This window comes from Mercenaria mercenaria, chromosome 6, assembly GCF_021730395.1.
Source record: "Mercenaria mercenaria strain notata chromosome 6, MADL_Memer_1, whole genome shotgun sequence".
NCBI classification, from domain to species: domain Eukaryota; kingdom Metazoa; phylum Mollusca; class Bivalvia; order Venerida; family Veneridae; genus Mercenaria; species Mercenaria mercenaria.
Genome location: NC_069366.1, coordinates 70598701 through 70617322, shown reverse-complemented (window position 1 = coordinate 70617322; position 18622 = coordinate 70598701). Strand labels below are relative to the sequence as shown.

The following is an 18622-nucleotide window of genomic DNA, read 5'->3' as shown; positions in this document are numbered from 1 at the left end:
AGTTCAATTTCATACTTCATTGTTAAACTCTCATTCTCTTTCTGTAACCTATCTATTTTTTCCAAATAGAAAGAAAAATCTTCTGTATCCCTTGCCTCGGCCATAACTCAAAAATATGTGTGTATTTAAGCTTTAAAATACGTAGGTAAGTGATAAAGATATATTATCAATGATATCCCACCGCTGCCACCAATTTTGTAGCGTGCAACAGGAGCGTGTCTTATTCCTAATATCTAAATATGTATAATAATAATTTTTCTTGGGCTATTTTGCCTAATGATTTTAACTATTCAAATATATAAATTTTCCTCAGGTTTCCTAACCTTATGATTGACTTCTATTCTAAGAATGATTTATCTATGGAACAATTACATTTTAAATCTCAAAACATTTGAACAAATTAAATCATAAACTTGTGAATTATTTCAAACTTTCAGAATATCCCCAACTCTCAAACAACTCTTCGTTCGAATGCTTATTTAAGGAATCTTAAATAGATCTCCTCTATTTAAGAACTCTAAATATTTCCTATATAATATATCTCTATATATTCTAAACCCTTTCAAACATTTGCCCATGAGGTTTTACTGGAACAGTAAAATATTTTTAATGCCAGATATCTGAGATTTCTGTGCATCAGTAATATAAGTACTGCTCCGATCCGACACTTACATGGACAACCAGCAGACTGACTCTACAGCATTGAACAGATCTATTTATACCCCAGTCATATCCCGCAGCAAATAATTCGACTATTCTGATTGGCTAAAATTCTCAATCATACCCCGCAACAAATATTAAAGCTATTCTGATTGGTTAAAACTCTCAGCCTTCTTAGTTCATAGAGCGCCTTCTAACTCAATATACTTTCATAGCATCTAACGTCTAAGACCGATTCCCGCATTCAAAACAACAAATACTTCATAAATGCATTCCAGAAAACATATATCAATTCATACCGTTTAAATAACTTATTCTAAATGTAAGATCACAAAAAAACCTACAGTAGAAAAATAGCTGTACCAATGAAATGTATGGTATTTTCCTTTCTGACGGGTAGAGACGGCAAATGGCGGAGAAGCAGATAAGGGAAGTAACTATGTTACGACTCCTATTTAAAAGCATTAGGTGAGTATCCGTCACACAACAAGTAAAATTAAACGAAAGTGATGTTTTATTAAACTGAACTTGGTAATGTTTCGTAAGATGTAGATATATGTGTGTTCGTCTGTGTTCTCCTTACACAGACAGTATTCATTCCCAGAGTATAACACTGTAAAGAATTATAAAAATATGCTGTGTCTTGATAATTAGGCAAAAACATTTGAATTTGGTGTCTTAGAAAATAAAACACATCTCTGCGGTTATGTTTTTCAATTTTTATGTTTGGAGAAATCCCCCAGATTTTGACCATAGTACATAGTACGTCTACATTGTCCGTGTCCGTTGTAAAGGTCTAATAAGAATCAATTTGTTCATTCTACCTTATTTTGATTCATGTCTTTTACTTAAATGTCTATGTTACATTTTACATTATTATGTTAGAGGACCATATGTTAGACTGGCTATAGCCAAATATGTTATCCTCTTTAGATATTATTATTATTATCCCCCAACGAAAGTCGGAGGGATATAGTTTTGGCGTTGTCCGTCCGTCCGTCCGTCCATCCGGAGCCATATCTAGGAAGTGGTTGGGAATATTTATATAAATCTTCATATACTTGTTCACCATTATAAGTTTATGTGGTCCGTCAAGTTTCAGTCACATTGCCCAAGTAACACCAGAGGTATGGCCCTTAGAAGTTTCTGGTGTTAACTTATTGGGTACTATAAATATGGCAATTTCTGCATCATAACTTTTGATATCTTTGACCTAGAACTATGAAACTTAAACAGAATTTATATTACCATAATGTGGTTGTGTACACACAATTTCGTTTGGATTTATTTTGTAACTTCAGAGTTATTGCCCTTTAATTGTATAAAAATCCACATATTTGTACATAAAAAACTTACCATTTGGTCATCCCCTTACCTTGGTCACACCCCGTCCCCCTCCCGACCCCTCCCCCCCAAAAAAACAAACAAATATATTCTTTATTTTAGATTTTTTTCAAACAAACTTCATATATATGTCCACCCCCTCCAAACCCCCTCCCCCAACCCCAAAAAAAATTATTTTTTTTTCATTCCTTATTTTAGATTTTTTTCAAACCTTCCATGAATATTTATCAGCATGCAAGTTGTACCATTCCCCCACCTTGCTCCTCCTCCCAGTCATGCCCACCACCGATCATGCACGCTCTGCCCGCCCCCCTCCCCCTTTTTTTTTATCTTTAGTTTTCCATCAGTATTTATAATCAACATGTGAAGTTTTGTTTCCTCACCCGTTCACCACCCCACTTTCCCCCCATCCCCCTTTAAAAATAATATATAAACATATAGTAAGTGGACTTGCTGTGGCATGTGCGTACTGCTAGGCGCTTTGTCGTAATTGGTCTGGTATCTTATGGTGGTGATTTAGTTCGTATGAATACTCTGTACTATATAATAATTTATAATGCGAACTTGTATCCTAGCGGATCTCACGTATGGGAAAGTCAACTGTTATGAATATAATTATATCTTTTAATGCAAATTATCTATATATATTCAAAGTATCCTTGAGATCCAGTTAACTTTCAGAGAGAGAAAATATAGCTTCGCTGGTCCTAATCAGTTATAAAGACTAAAAAGTCACTACTGATTTGTGAGACATGAAAACAGAGATTTGAGTATATATATGCAAATGTTGAACCAGTACGAATGTGTAGTACAATTCGGGCTCGTATATAAAGCAGCATCGAAACTAATCTTATCGGGTTAGTGGACTTGCTGTGGCATGTGCGTGTTCGTTTGTACTGTTAGGCACTTTGTCGTAATTGGTCTGGTACTTGATTGTGTTCTCTTAAGGACATGTTCTTTTAAGTTCAAATGTACATGTTAAACAGCAACACTTGGTGCCAAACCACTCAAAGACAATATTTCGTTCCAGTTAAACTTTAAGTTCACATTTCAATCAACTGCATTTAATTTTAAAAGCTAAGCTTACTACAGTAAGCATATTTCATTCAAAATAAATTCTTTAGTCAGAATAAAAGTATCATACATTTATTATGTACTCTTTAATTAAACATTTGTTTGTTTTTTTTTTTTTTTTTTTTTTTTTTTTGTTAAATCGGTTTTGACTAATGAAATTATTTGCTTCTTAGTAACATCCTTTACTTTTTGCCGGATATAATTTTTTGCCATTCCTCACCACAAACCCTTTCGGCGGGGGATACCAATTCATCGAATTTGCTTGTTATTATTACTGATTCATTCATGATCTACTATTGAAGTGCAATATATACACGAGAACTTAATGATTAATATTACAATAGTACTACAGAGAGTTTGTATATTGAATGGTTTCTAAAAAGAGACCAAATCTTAAAATCAGTTCCCTTTTATAGTCATTTGCGTAAATAGAAATCTTTAATTATTTTGGTCTTACGTACTATACACATGAAACGATAGAGTTTTTGTGTAACTTCGTTGCATCTGAATTAACGTGCCTGACTTCGGCAGGTAAAATTCGTTTTTTACCTCTCTGTTTGTTTTCTTCAATTTAGTCTCGCACATTGTACACAATAAGGGAATGAAATGTGAATCTTCCTGATTAAATGATTAAAAGGAAAAGAACGGAGACTGTTAACGAAAAATTACAAACCATGTCGCAGGTAAATCAGTTTCAGTAGTGTCTATTCGTAAAGGTCGTATATAAAGATATCAAGAATCGAAGAAGATTTGATGTCATAAGTTATGAATAAACTTGTTTTTATCTTAACACTGAATTATGATCGTACTGTAAATATCTCAGAAAGATAGAAAGTGAATAACTTCTGTTGTCATATGTTTTGGGACGTCAATACCTATTGTTGTCATATTTTGTTTTTGGACGCCATTTGCGGGACTTATAAAAATGAACCCTCGTGATGCTGCTTGTATTAGATATTGTCTGAGTTTTGTAGAAGTAAAATAAGTGCTGATCACGTGTGTATTCTTGAGAAACACTGTTTTGCCATTTACCGCGTCGTTATAATTCAAGATGAGAGAGACCGAGATTTTTTTTTCTGTGTATGGCTGCGCATACATTCAACACGCGTATAGAGTATCTAAATTCAGAACATTAGTCTAGTCCGATATAGCATATATATGCTTATTTTACATTAAATATAAAACAAAATTAAGATTTAAATACAAATTACAATTACAAAAGTCCTTTACATGTAGCGATATACTCGAAAACTAATACGACGATTATTTTTTGGTATATAAATTTAATACATGTACATGTATTGAAATCTTTGACGTTTGTCACTTAAAAAGCATGTAATTGAGAATTCATTGAATCCTTTCAATATAAGTAGTTCATAACTGCCATGTCCTGCATGACAAATCATTTCTGTCGTGTTTGCGCCCCCGCGAGCTGGAGGTTACCCCCGCCACAGCATGACAAATCATTTCTGTCGTGTTTGCGCCCCCGCGAGCTGGAGGTTACGACAAGTCACATTCTCCTGTTGTGTTGGTGCTCTAGTCTGTAGTGTCCTCTTGTTCTGCCTCCCGCTTGAAATAATAATAATAATAATAACGATTTAATTTATTGAGGCAACACAATTATGCAGGCTCTATCTTCAAAATGAGCCTCAAATGCGCAGAATGGCCTATTCAACCCCGATAACAATAGAAATTGTTTTCTCGTCTACCGCAATCAATAAAATAACGGATACGATCTTGGCTTAGTTGGTACTTTCATTTGCCTCTATCGCTTGAAACTATAAATGTGTGCTTAAGCTGTGCAGGCCAATCGGAAGGCGGAACAACGATAATATACAATAATAAGTCGTGTCATTGTGTGGTCGTGTTGCGCAAGCGCCAGCACGAGAGAACGACAACACGATAAAATGACTATGCCTGCTTTTTCATTATAAGTGATATCAACACCAACTTTTCGAATCTTCAGATGAGTTGTTCTGATCACAAATAATATATGTCCCGACTTTTACTTAAGCATTTCAATTTTAATCCTTTTACAATCGAAAAATACTCATTTTTCACAGAGCAAATACCAAGTCTTACTAAACGTATGTGGGCAAAGTACATGTATAATTTGATTTGATTTTACTTTATTGCTTTTTATAGGATACAATACAATATTTTACAGTGGTATACATGGAAACAAAAGGGTCGGGCTACCAGTTATTTCAACATTAGATTTTGGTCTTCTTATTTCGTCAAGTATTCTCAGAATGTGACGAAAAACAAATTCTCAGAAACAGAACATGTATAACGTGAAAAACTCCGGTTTAATTTTAAAATCCTTCCACAGCCTAAGCACATTTTGACTGACTAAAACATTAACCAGCATACTAAACCTATGCTATTCAGCTTATCAATTCATTAAGGACACGTCACGGCTGAGATAGTTTAACATTATTGCAATACACAATCGGTATTAAAATTGTGTTTTCAATACATGTGCTCATATGATAAGATAAATCCTCAATATCTATGTGAAAATAAGGGATGTGTTTTGTATGATTACAACACTGTGAATTGCTCTAATTAGTGACAAATGACTGAAACAATATGAATTTGTACGTGACTTGGATAGACAAAACGACAGTGAGGTAACAATATATTCTTATAATGTTTTTATTCACGAGTTGTAAGCTACAATATAGAATACCCATTTTTAAGAGATTCAAACTGGAAGTTAGAAATAACAGAAAAAAAATTAATTAGGTCATGAGTCATCATATACCTGTCAAAATTTGTCATTAGTTTTCACGAACTGTCAAAATTATTTTTATCTCTCTATTCTGCAAATGCATTGTTTTTGTAAGTATCTTGGTCGGATGTTGTAGTGTGTAACTTACTTTATATTCCACATTAATATTTATGCTTGAAATAGCTTTGTTGAGCTCAACGAAGTCACGTACTGATTTCTATTGTTTTAGTTTATTGTCTGTTATAAATGTACCAAACCTCAATATTAAGATATACGAATTGTTCCTTTCTGACAGACAAAGGAAACTATTTGATTGAATCATAACATAACGGTTTTTGGAAAGAACTGAATATTCTTTGGTTTTTTGTTATTCACCGGAAATTCAAAACGTGACATCACCTTAAGTATATAGAGGTTATATGTTTGTTTTAGCGTAAGATTGGAATATCTGTCACAAGAAAACACCAGATGCAATATTTTCTTCCAAGTGAAACAAAATAAACACGTCTTTTTATTTCATGTTTTGACTAAATTTACCAATTTTATATTTTGTTAGGATTGAAAATTATATACGATATTTTTCACTGTGAAAATACCAGGTACGTTTCACTCTAATATTTCGATACTTCGTTGCAAAACATGCAATAAAACTGATTATGCATGGTGTTTCTGCTTTCCATGTAATGTCAGTGCGTGTTTTCCGTGCTCTAAGTCAGACATATCAACGCATTCGTTTAACGCTATCCTTGAAAGTTTGTGGTGTCATGCTGAATACCGTATGGATAATCTTGAATATATTTTAGTATTTCTTGGATAGTTTTAAAAATGACAGGTACCCGGGCTTGATCTTGAATTAACTACCTCTGATAACCAGAAAACACTAATAGAATTCAATTTTCAAGGGCAGATAATTCAAGATCAAGGCAAGGAAACTGTGCATTTTAATTTATATTTCTGTTTCGGACTTCATTTGCAGTCAGTATACAAAGTATAAAAAAATTTGGTTAAGGGGAAAGACCAGGACTTTTCGGTATCATTTTGTCATGTTCATAGTTAAGGACATTTGCCAGAATCTACACTGACATGGGGTAAAATTTTCTTACGGACAATTTTTTTTCTTTAAACTGTCAGAGAATCATATCAAAAACAGAAATTTGAAATAAAATAAATTATAGGTACCCAGCCTTTGCCAGAAATTTGAAATAAAATAAATTATAGGTACCCAGCCTTTGCCCTTGAATGTCGGAAATACTGGAAAACAATCTAATTTCAAGGGCAGATAGTTGAAGATCAAGCCCTGGTACCTATGATTTTTAATACATATTTCCGTTTTAAACTTGATACTCAGTCAGCACACAAAATTATTAGACCTAAGGAAAAAATCAAAGATCACGTTTTTTTGTAAAACAGAATTAGGAAAAATTCCCGAAAATTACTGTTATGGATTAAGTGAATCGAACAATAGAATATTATGTCTTACGAATGAGACAGATTCGCTAAATGAACTTTGTAAGAATGATCGTGCTTTTTTTTTCGTGTTTTTTTTTTTCAAGCGTTGTAATGGTAGTTATCTCACAACATGCTTGAAAATTATTAGTACAGAAAATTATGACAAGTTAATATGCAGATGCACTATAGGCCAGCACTGGATAAATTAAGGGGGGAGCATTACAAGCAGAAACTGGAAGATTCGAAAGTTCATCTGTCAAGGTTAGGAAGTGTCAGTTTTGTGAAACTGTAGATAGTGTATCTCATGGTAGTTTTATATTGTTGAGCATATTATGTTGATTATCGTGTAACTTTTTTTCTTAAGCTGTTGAAATAGATCATTCTTCCATGTCTCACAGTGCTGTAATTCTACATTGCTGCGTCATACTGCTTAACCCATTGGTGATAATGAGAAGATTTTTTTATGTTTGTAGATCAAGTGTTCAATGTGGGCATCATGCTTACATATATATTTGTATGCACTATTTTTCTTTATGCTAGTCACCTAAACTTCTGTTAAATAAGTCAAACATGAATGGATACAATGCAGATTGTAGTCTAGGATAACAGTCTTTATACCGCATTTACATATTTTCAATAATCATAACATACATGGATATATATGCTTATACATTTAATCCATAGAGTAACATATTCACTGTTGATGTTCTTCTTAGTTATAATGAACAACTTTCATTAAATCTAAAAATCATTTCAGTTTCATCTGAAAACTACGGTTATTATTTTACATCGTTAAGACAAGTCTTATGAGATAGCGTTTAGGTTATCATGGCACTCCTAAATCGTGTCTTACATTTGATATCTCCTAAAATAGACTCCCGTCTTAATTTAATCTGTAATGCAATGTGTAATCCTCTGTTCACTGCCTCGCAGCAGCCTAGGGGTAATCCTGATCCAATATATTGTATGTCTACTTTTGTTATGAGACTTCATACCATATTATCGACTAATGCTACCTTACAAAATAGTTCAAGTGAAAATGTGTAACTTTTGTAATTGATTAAGCGCTACCATGTTTGACGTCTCCATCATGTTTTGAAGTAGAAAAAGTAAGGGAGGAAGTTTCTGTCAAACAAATTTAGTCTTTGTTTCAACGGCATATTACATGAAACAGAAAAGATATTTAATAACAAAACCTAAAATACAATTTACTAATAATTTACTTTAAACTTTGGTAATAATGATACATGGTATAACACAGACATAAAAACAATCTTAAATCTGTTTTACTGTAGCGGCTATAAAAAGTCTTCCCGTACTTGGGCTAACTGTTGAAATATTTTCTGGTCATTTGAACAATGAAAAACACTCGATTTGTATTATCCCGGTAAAAGGAATGTAAAAGCTGATATTTCTAAAACAAGATTAAAAGGAATATTAGTCCAAAACTATGAAGGTTCGTTTGACATTCCTATTACTACCTCGTGTTTTGCAGAAAATACCGCATCAGACATGTTGATGTTCAAATGCAGTACTACAGTATCGGAAGTGGTGGAGGAAAGGCCCGAATCAAAGGGGAGCTACTCCCAGCGGTACATTATGCTGGATCAGACATTACGCTTACAGATGACGAAAAGAAAGCATATCCAGACCTTACTACATTTCCAACCATGGCAGGGTATTGTTTGTCTTTACACATTAACCTGGCATTAACTTGACAAATATTAGTCTCAAAATTAATTCATTTAAAAGTATATCTGAAATGTATCTGTTTCAACGTTTTAGTATCGCCTGTTTATATTTCCTAGGAAAGAAAGTAACCCATCGTAAATAAACTACTAAAGTTACCACTTCCATGAAGGAGACAGATATAAACAAACTGCATAATGGGTCGTATGCTTGTCAAGGTGCTAGTTAATATAAAAGTGATATAAAGTCGTAATAATTTCGAATATAAGAGAAAATAAAATCTAAATTCACGATATCAGAGAGAATGAATTTCATTTTGTCCTACGTCATTTAAGCTGTATTGCATATCAAGCGTTCAATCGTTTTTCATATATCTCACAGCCTTATTTGCAATACTCAGTATAGTTGGCAGTTCCGGTGAAATACATGCGTCAAAAGAAATATAAAAACGGACATATTTTTACAAAAACCTAAATTCTTGTCATTGATTTTGTATACAACATATTTGAAACGTATACATGGGCAAGCCAAATGGATGTAAAGTACGACCAATGTGTAAAATTATACGGCCATACAGTGCCTCTAATATGCTCTTGTTCGGACTTGGGACAGTTTATGACAGTATTATGACTTAGAAAACACTCAAATACTTTGTAGTACAATACTACAAACGGTCCTTTAAAAAAATTCTATTTCTGAAAGCTTTATCGTCTGCGTATATTTGACATTAAATTAAATTAGCATTTTCTGAAATCTGTTCACAGGGCCATTGTACTCGCCTACAATATCCCTGGCTTAGGGTATCTAAACCTGAATTTGGAGGCAATTGTTGGAATATATAATGGCACTATTAGAAACTGGAACAGTCCTGAAATAACAATTTTGAACAAGGAATCAACACTTCCGCCAAAGGAAATAGCTGTGATAGTTAGAGCGGACAAATCAGGAACAACAAGAGCTTTCACTTCTGGTCTGTCCTCATATAGCAGAGAATGGAGAACTACGTACGGCACTTTCTCTGAAGGTCGTAACAAAAACACACGAACTTCTGTTAAGTGGAACAATAACACCGTCAAGTTCTTTGGACAGGGAAACCATGGAATGTCTGGGTTAATCATGTCAATTGATTACTCTGTTGGTTATGTTTCCATAGCAAATGCCAAATCGTCAGGATTACAATATGCTAGACTCGTAAATGACGCTGGAAGTTTAGTCAACGCAACAGTTGAAACTGTCCAAAATGCTATAATATCAGCAAACGGTTCGTTGGACATCATGAACACACCAGGGCCTTTCGCTTACCCTCTTGCATCTTTTACATATTTCATTGTACCAATGTCTACAATGGCAGAATGTGATGCAGCCGTTGAGTTTGTGCGATATGTAAACTGGTTTTATCATACCGAAGTGGCACAAGAACTACTAGTCAGGCTGCATATGGTACCCCTAGACAATGCATCCATTTCTGGTGTAGTGAATAAAGTATTGAAAGCTATGACATGTGGAGGAAAGAATGTCTGGCAGTTAATGATTAGTCAGACTGAAGCAGAAAACAAAGTAAATAATAATAACAATTGGCAGATCCCTACGTTTATAAGCCTGTGCTTAGTTATTGCAGTGTCGACTGGTCTTGGTGTTCATTTAGGTAGACAACAAATTTATCTTCATAGAGAGCTACTGAAAGATACTTGGAAAATTGATATTACAAAGATATCACTTGATAAAGAAACTGTAATTGAGAAAATGTCGAGTGGGCGCCTTTCGCGTAATTCTTCAATGAAGGAAGACAACCTTGTACACGAAAACATTGTTTTCAGTCATAACTGCCGGACGGAACAGCAAAATCCTATTGGTGTATTTGGCGATCAACCAGTAACATTACTAAAAATGACAAGGCACCCAATAGATTTTAATCTTTCAGAGAAAAAAACATTGATATGGATGCGAGATACTATCAAACACGTAAACATTATGCAGATCTTTGGTGTAACTAAAATTGATGGCAGGTGGAATATTGTACACCGTGATATCTTTCTTGGGTCGCTGAGTGACATACTAAGAAGTAAAAGAATCGAAATTCATACTGAAGGCATTGTTGCTCTTTCCAAATCATTAGTAAAAGGATTGTCATATTTACACCGGAAAGGGATTGTACATGGTCATCTCACTGGTATGAATTGTTTAATAGACACATCTTGGCAGTTACGAATAGCCGCTTGGATCGAAACGAAACTGGAAACGTTCAGCAAAATTGATAAAAATAAGGTTTCTGCATTTCAATCTGAATCTGAAGACGACAAAACATTGTTGCTTTGGGTCGCTCCAGAAATTATCAAATTTAAAAGAACACCAACTCAAGCTTCAGATATTTACAGTTTAAGTATGATTTTCCAGGAAATGTTTACTAGAAAACAACCATACTATGAGCTCACAATGACTAATTCAGAGATAATTTACGCTGTTTTAACATGTGGTATTCGCCCACATTTTGCGACAGAAACTCCAACGATATTCCGGTCTATAATGGAACGTTCTTGGGAAATGGACCAAGCTGCAAGACCAAAGTTGGATACTATTTACAATTCAATCAAGGCAGCATTTCCAGTGGAAATTTCATTCTTAGATTGTGTTATACGATCAGTGGAACACTACGCAAGGCAACTTGAGGAGAAAAATAAAGGTACCAAAGAAAACATTTTGCAAGATTTAAAAAAAACACTAAAGTTTAACTTCCTAAGCAGACAAACACTATATAGTGCACTATTTTCGCCCTAGTGATTGTGTTGTTTGAAAGCATAGAAATAATAACTAAAAAGTCGGTTTTAGATTCAAATAATTGTCAAATAAGACATTAATCACGTTTTTGTTACTATTACTCACACAGAATGTGTTTTCTTAATTTCGCATATTTCGATATAAAATTATTGGCAGATGTTTTAACAATACATTTTGTCTACATTTCAGATCAGGAAATTGAACTAAAAATAATAAGTGAAAAGGCGCGGACTTATATGTACCACAGCATACCTATATCTGTCGCAAATGCATTGACAACAATGTCGGAAATGGAGACAGAAATAAAAGAATGTGCATGTATTATAGTATACAAAGTAGCAAACATCACATCCCTTATCAAGCATGTCAGCGCCAAAGGAATTGTGAACCTCCTCAACAGTTTCTACGTAGGTACGGACCAGTTGTTCCTGGAAAATGACATATACAAATTAAACAGGTATTCTGGTGAAACTATATTACTAGTGGGTTTACAGCGGAAGTTCAGCAACGATTTTGGGATAAAGGTCGCAACTGACGCTGCCTATGTAACACTGCAGTTGAACACTTTCGCTCGAAAGTTCAGCAAACAAAGACTTGTTGGTACGAATACTGAAATAAGGCTTCAGACTGGATTAGCATCAGGTACAGTCATTGTGGGCCTTATGGGAAATGTAGTTCCGCTGTATACAGCCTTTGGAAACGTATTGGAAGAGGCATCAAAGCTTGCAGGAAAGGCAGAACCCAGTGAAGTAAGGATATCAGAGACAGTACATTCCAGCTTGAAAGAAGCAAAGGTTCCTGGCACATATCAATACATTAAAAATGGGGTGAGTATAGCGCTGCAACATTTGCAACATAAAGAATTACTTTCCTTTCTACAGTTAACATTTCGCTAAGTTACATCTTTGTAGCGTGTGTGTTTAGGTTTAACCTCTTTTTCAAGAATGTTCAGTGCACGACCGTATCTACTTGTAGCATTTAGCGCAATATCAAACTTTATAGTGCTGTCTTACTGGAATATTCGCAGTAGACACGTGACATTATACCCCGCCCAATCAAATTATACTAACACCGGACTGACCATGTTTAGTACTACCTTATACATGCGGAGCGCAAAGCGAGGAATCTACCAATGCCATTTTTCACGTCTATGGTATGACTTGGCCAGAAAGCGAACGAACACACGAGCTCCCGCATTCGAAGCAGGCGCTCTACCACAAGGCAACAGAGGTTAGTCGTTGCATTACAATGAATCAACAACATATTAATAAAAAGTTTTCCCTGCTTGTTAATGTTCAGAGTATACAATCAGAATCAGTCCTTAACTCTTTTGTGACGTGAAAATATTAAATATGTTTTTATTAAATCTCTAGTCCATGTCTCGTCTGTCAAGGGGTGATTTAATGATTTCCTCATATTTATCTGTCTATATGGGAGTCACACAATCTTGTCAGGACAGCTACTCCCAGCCTGCTCATCAGATTTCTACACATCATTTCAGCTATAATTGATATGAAACGTAGTTTTTGTCCATCCCCAACACGTTCCGCTCAGATTATTTATTTTGGAGTAATGAACCATAAAATTTCTTTTTTAAAAATGCCCAGATTATTTTTCTTGTACTTGTTTTACGGTTTGGCATAAATTCATCAGGTTATGTCCCTTCGAGTTTTATACATAAAGTCTAAATACTGATTCTTATCTGGACCTCACCGGCATTCCGCTTTTATTTGTCACTTAATGTGACATTTTGCTGAGTGAGGGGAGGAATATTGAGATTGCAATTTATTTTATGCACGGAAATACATGTACAAAACATTAGGGGATTGCACAATGTTTAATTTTGTTTATTCATTAGCAACACCATAATTATATGATCCAAGAGGAAACGAGGTTTTTCATGCAATTCGTATCAATTCTCTTGGGAGTCTTTTATTTGTTTTCACAACAGAATCAATTTATGATTAATAGGATAAGGCCTGGACTCGGCATACGGACACGAAAGTAAATTATATATTAATGACAATTGTGAGTAAATTGATTAATACAACAACGTTACTATCTTTCTAAAGATAAAGTACAATATTAGTTTGTCTTGTTTAATAATTTTAAATAATGTGATAAAATCAGAATGAAGTAAGCAGATCTCTTTATTGATATGAACTTTATTAATATGAAGATATTTAAAAAAAGCGCATGGACCTTTGCATTTTATTTTGCCATATTATAAATGATATGTGTATTTATGCTTGTGTGAAGTTTTATTAAAAGTACATTGTAGAAAAAAAATCCTATTCGCGAAAACTTCAATGAAATTGTGAATTTCCCATAGATTCCAATAATGGAAATATGTGTGCTTTCCAAATTTTCCAAGTCAATTCAGCAAAATCATCAAGCATACTATGTTATCTTTTTATTTGACTATATATGTACATTTTAAGTATATGCTAACCTTAGAATAATCAAATTCTACATTGATCAATTGTTGAAATAAAAGCTAAACTCGAACACACACACACACTTGATCCGATGCAAAATTACCCTAAATGCAGCTGCGAATTTTTCACTTTAGCGAACCTCCAAAATATTCCTGTCAGTGTTCGTGCACTATCTTTTAAAAAGTCTATCATATTTTGTTGGATTCCAAGTCTTGTTAGAATTAATAATGGAAACGATGCTGATACTACAGCATAGAAATCCATTTAGGTTTAAACCAAATGTAAATACTGTATATACAATTTATCTAAATGACAATTGTCATGGAACAATACTTCGTTTAATGTAATACATAATGGTAAACCTACTTCGGGTAAATAGCACCAAGGGAGCAGATCTATCAGGGAATTTTTTTTTCTTGTTGTCGAATAGAGCATACCCATTTGACTTACTGTTATATTATATAACCAACCGTTTGAGTACCATGTGAAGCACCGCCTACTATTAACCTTTACCCTGCTAAATTTCTAAAATGGACTGGTCTATCATTCAATGTGGGCAGTACCATTTATTATTCGAAGGAATGATAACTGTAAATCTACTGTCTGAATAGTGAACAGTGCAGGCTGATCCTGGTCTGCACTGGTCGCAACTTAGGCGCAATCACATGCCGCTGTAATGAAGTATTTCGACCCCCATAGAATAACGACCCCCCGGTCATTATTCTATAGAAAAAGTGACTCCTTTCCTGTAAAATATTGACTCCCCTTATAAAAAACTGACTCCCTTTGAAAACTCTATAGAATAACAACCCCCCGGTCATTATTCTATAGAAAAACTGACCCCTCCAAGTAAAATATTGACTCCCTAAAGATGACTCCCTTCGAATCTCATAGAATAACGACCCCGGTTATTATTCTATAGAAAAAGTGACTCCTTCCATGTAAAATACTCACTGCCGAAATATCTACATTCGAACTCTCATACAATATCGATTCCCGGACATTATTCTATTTAAAAAAGTTACTCTTTTCGAGTAAAACACCGGCTCCTAAAAAGACTTTCGACGATAACATCTATTAAAAAGTGATCCCCACCAAACCTAACAGACAATTTTACTAGATCTACAACTCTAATATCCTCCATTGCCAATTGTTAACATTTTGATTGTGCTACTACTACTGGTGCTGCTACTTCTCTTGCTATTACTAAATGTACTTCTTCTTCTTCTACTACTACTACTACTACTACTACTTCTACTACTACTACAACTGCTACTACTGATACTACTATACCTGCTTCCACTAATACGTCTTGTACATCTACCTCTTCCTCCTGCTGCTGTTGTTGTTGTCACTTATTCCTCTGCTGCTGCTGCTGCTGCTGCTGCTACTGCAACTGCCACTACCACTGCCACTACTACTACTACTACTACTACTACTACTACTACTTTCTATTGTTGCCGCTACCGTACTTTACTGCCACTGCTAAGTATTGCAACTTCTATTAATACTAAGTTCTATGCTAGCAGTTTCTTGTGCAGTTTTCTTCTAAAGAATTACTTCATACCGAAGTTTGCAGGGATTATTGACACTGGTGTGTTTTGTGAACGTATTGTGAATTGTTATTTTCCTGAAAAAAAAATGTATACACCAAGATACAGCGTCTAGAAATAGAATCCCTTTTCCCGTTGCGGAATGCTCTGATTTCTGTGTCAAGTGATGGTATCTGGGGCTAATGGTCAAACGGAAGGACGGACGGACGGACGGACAAGGGCAAATCTATATGCTCCCCTCCCCAGAGTGGGGGCATAAAATGCAGCAATTAGGCCTTAGATACATGAGTTATCACTAAATTTGACCAAATGACCGGGGGTCGTTTTTTTTATGGGAGTCAATATTCTTCGTGAGGTTCAGTTTACTTCACGTGGGGGAGTCATAGTACTATGATCTGGAGGTCATAATACTATGACCGGGGGGTCACTTTTTCTTATTCTATGGGGGTCGAAATACTTCATTACACCGCCAGCAGGCTAAAGGTTAAACATGTCTCAGCTCCACAGCGCAGTACATTCTTTTACGTTCAGTCTTTGAAAGTGTTGTGTCGACAATATTTATCCATTTTATAACAGACTGGCATTTATCATAAAATCTGAAATATTTTTATTCACATAAACTATTCACACGATACTATTATTTTTACAACTAATATTTTAATGCTCTATATATGGTTTACGTAATTGTTCTACAGGTGTTTTTCATGTTAATTTTGAAATCTTCTCACGTTTCGTCTTGGCGAAATATGACCTTTTTGTGTCGATTATTTTTAAAATCTAACTCACTTCACAACCTCTCTTTCGTGAGAAAATGTTTTGATATACAGTGCGGATACTTATTATCTATAATCATACCTACTAATTAAAAGCACTATATTCTCTTATTCACATGTATAGATATTTATACATTTATTACGTCTTATCATCAAAAGAATTAGCATAAAAACGGAGTATTTCTATGCTTTTTGCTTGCAATATTTGGAAATGATTTAGGTCAATGTCCACATACTGTTTGTCTATTTTTATTTTTCAGATTACATGCTACTCATTGGACAGTCAGAACTCGAGCATACACGATTATCGTAGTATACATCCTCTAACTGTGTCCACAAGCAGTCGCTAAAACTTCACTATATTAAACATAATTCAAACAGTAAACAGTCTACTGCTTGTTTGGAAACGCTTGTTACATGCTTACAACATCACATCATTTTCAAAACTTATCGATCGGAAGTAAATGATGATAAATATTTTTTAACATTCAGCCGGGCTTCCATGAGGATTTACTCCACTGTCATTTCAGAACAAACATCCTGTTGGAACAATAAACTCCTCGTGAATGCCGACTGTTTTTCAATTAGTAATTTTCTAGAACGGATAATAGTACTTAATAGGAAATCAGGCAGCACTTCCGGGCTATAAGATAATGACAGAAAGAAAAAAACTCAAATATGTTAATGTGCCATTTTCGTGTCTTATGTAAGTCATTTTCAGTTTTTATCTTATTGTGGACCTATGTTTGCCATTTTGATAGCATTAAAAAAATAGCTTGCATTTATATGAATATAAACAAACATTATTACAAATGTGTTCACGCCGACATTCTACTTTTAGTTTGGAAGATGTTCCATAGTGTTGACCTATCAGACAAAAGAATCTCTTTCAGAAGATACATGACACATACTTTTCTTGGTGTTTTTCTTTTCTTTCTTTTTTTTTGTTGTTGTTGTTGCTGTTGTTTATAGGTCATTTATAAATATAAAGTTTCTAATTCCTTTTTAAAATGGCCCTTGCTAAGAGTGACAGCTCTCAGAAGATTGTTTATCTTATATGAAACATGTAGCAAATTTTTACTATTGTGTTACCGACAACTAATGGTGATCGCCCATATATAGTTATTTACAAATCCAGCATTTCAATTCCATGTCAAATTGCATTTAAGTCCCCTACCGGTGGAACACCGGAGGGGACTATATGATTGTTCTCCGTCCGTCCGCAAATCTCGATCCTGCAATTTCTCAAAAAGTATTCAAGCTAGGTTCATAAAACAGGTAATGGGAATAGAGGGAAATATGTAGATTATGCATGTACGTGACTTGAATGTCAAAGGTCAAGGTCATTGTTGAAGGTTAAGTAACATTGTTGTTTTTATATGCATTGATGGATTATCTAAGTAGTTTACACAAACGTTCCCCATAATGAGACAATATGCAATATTTTCCCGGGTGAAAGTGTAAATAATGGTGTTCACGACTGAAATATATTCCGATAAATAAATTGTCTTTTCATTTTATTTTTTCAATGGTTTTTACTTAATCATACCCATCCCATTTGACCTGCTAACGTTACGTGCATTACGTTCAGATGTCATAATGACATGATAGTTACGGTTTTGTTTTATTATCTGTAGTGATACGTTATGCTGTTTTCCATTTTTCGAGAAATATGTTATAAGAAACGAAGAGAAACTATCAAGATAATTCATTTTTATCCCGTTTTACGTAAGCATAATTATTACTACACAAACCTACAACTCAAATGTAGTTCGTTATACGTTATTTACAGCACAAGTCATCTTACACCACGGGATGTAAGATGGAGTTTTCCAGCACCGGTGAAAGCACCAGAAATCCCAGTCTGGTATGCAAGAAATATGTATTTTAATACCAGGCTGAATATTTAGAGAAAAGACAACTCTGTAAAAGTGACTCACTTAAACAGATTAATATATTGTTTCTGTTCTTGAAAACCCATTTGGTTTTTGTAAATGCATTTCAAGAGCATTACTTCCTTAAAATATTTGCTAAAACATTACCAATCGGTTGCTTAATTATGTTTTGAGAAAATCCAGAATTTTCTATGCTGGTATTGTTCAGCCTTAGAAAAATAAATGCAAAATGTACGCA

The 18622-nt window shown here is 34.4% G+C and overlaps 1 protein-coding gene across 2 annotated transcripts in view; it reads left to right on the top strand.

The window, feature by feature from the left end:
- Positions 1-18009, top strand: part of LOC123548654 (guanylate cyclase 32E-like) — a 66115-nt gene extending 48106 nt beyond the window's left edge. For both annotated transcript variants that reach the window (XM_045336121.2, XM_053546274.1), the window contains exons 3-6: positions 8757-8939; positions 9715-11630; positions 11915-12552; positions 16750-18009. In XM_045336121.2, the coding sequence (XP_045192056.2) occupies positions 8757-8939; positions 9715-11630; positions 11915-12552; positions 16750-16839 (2827 nt within the window). In that variant the 3' untranslated portion in view covers positions 16840-18009. The remainder of the gene's footprint in view (positions 1-8756; positions 8940-9714; positions 11631-11914; positions 12553-16749) is intronic.
- The last annotated feature ends 613 nt before the right edge of the window (positions 18010-18622 follow it).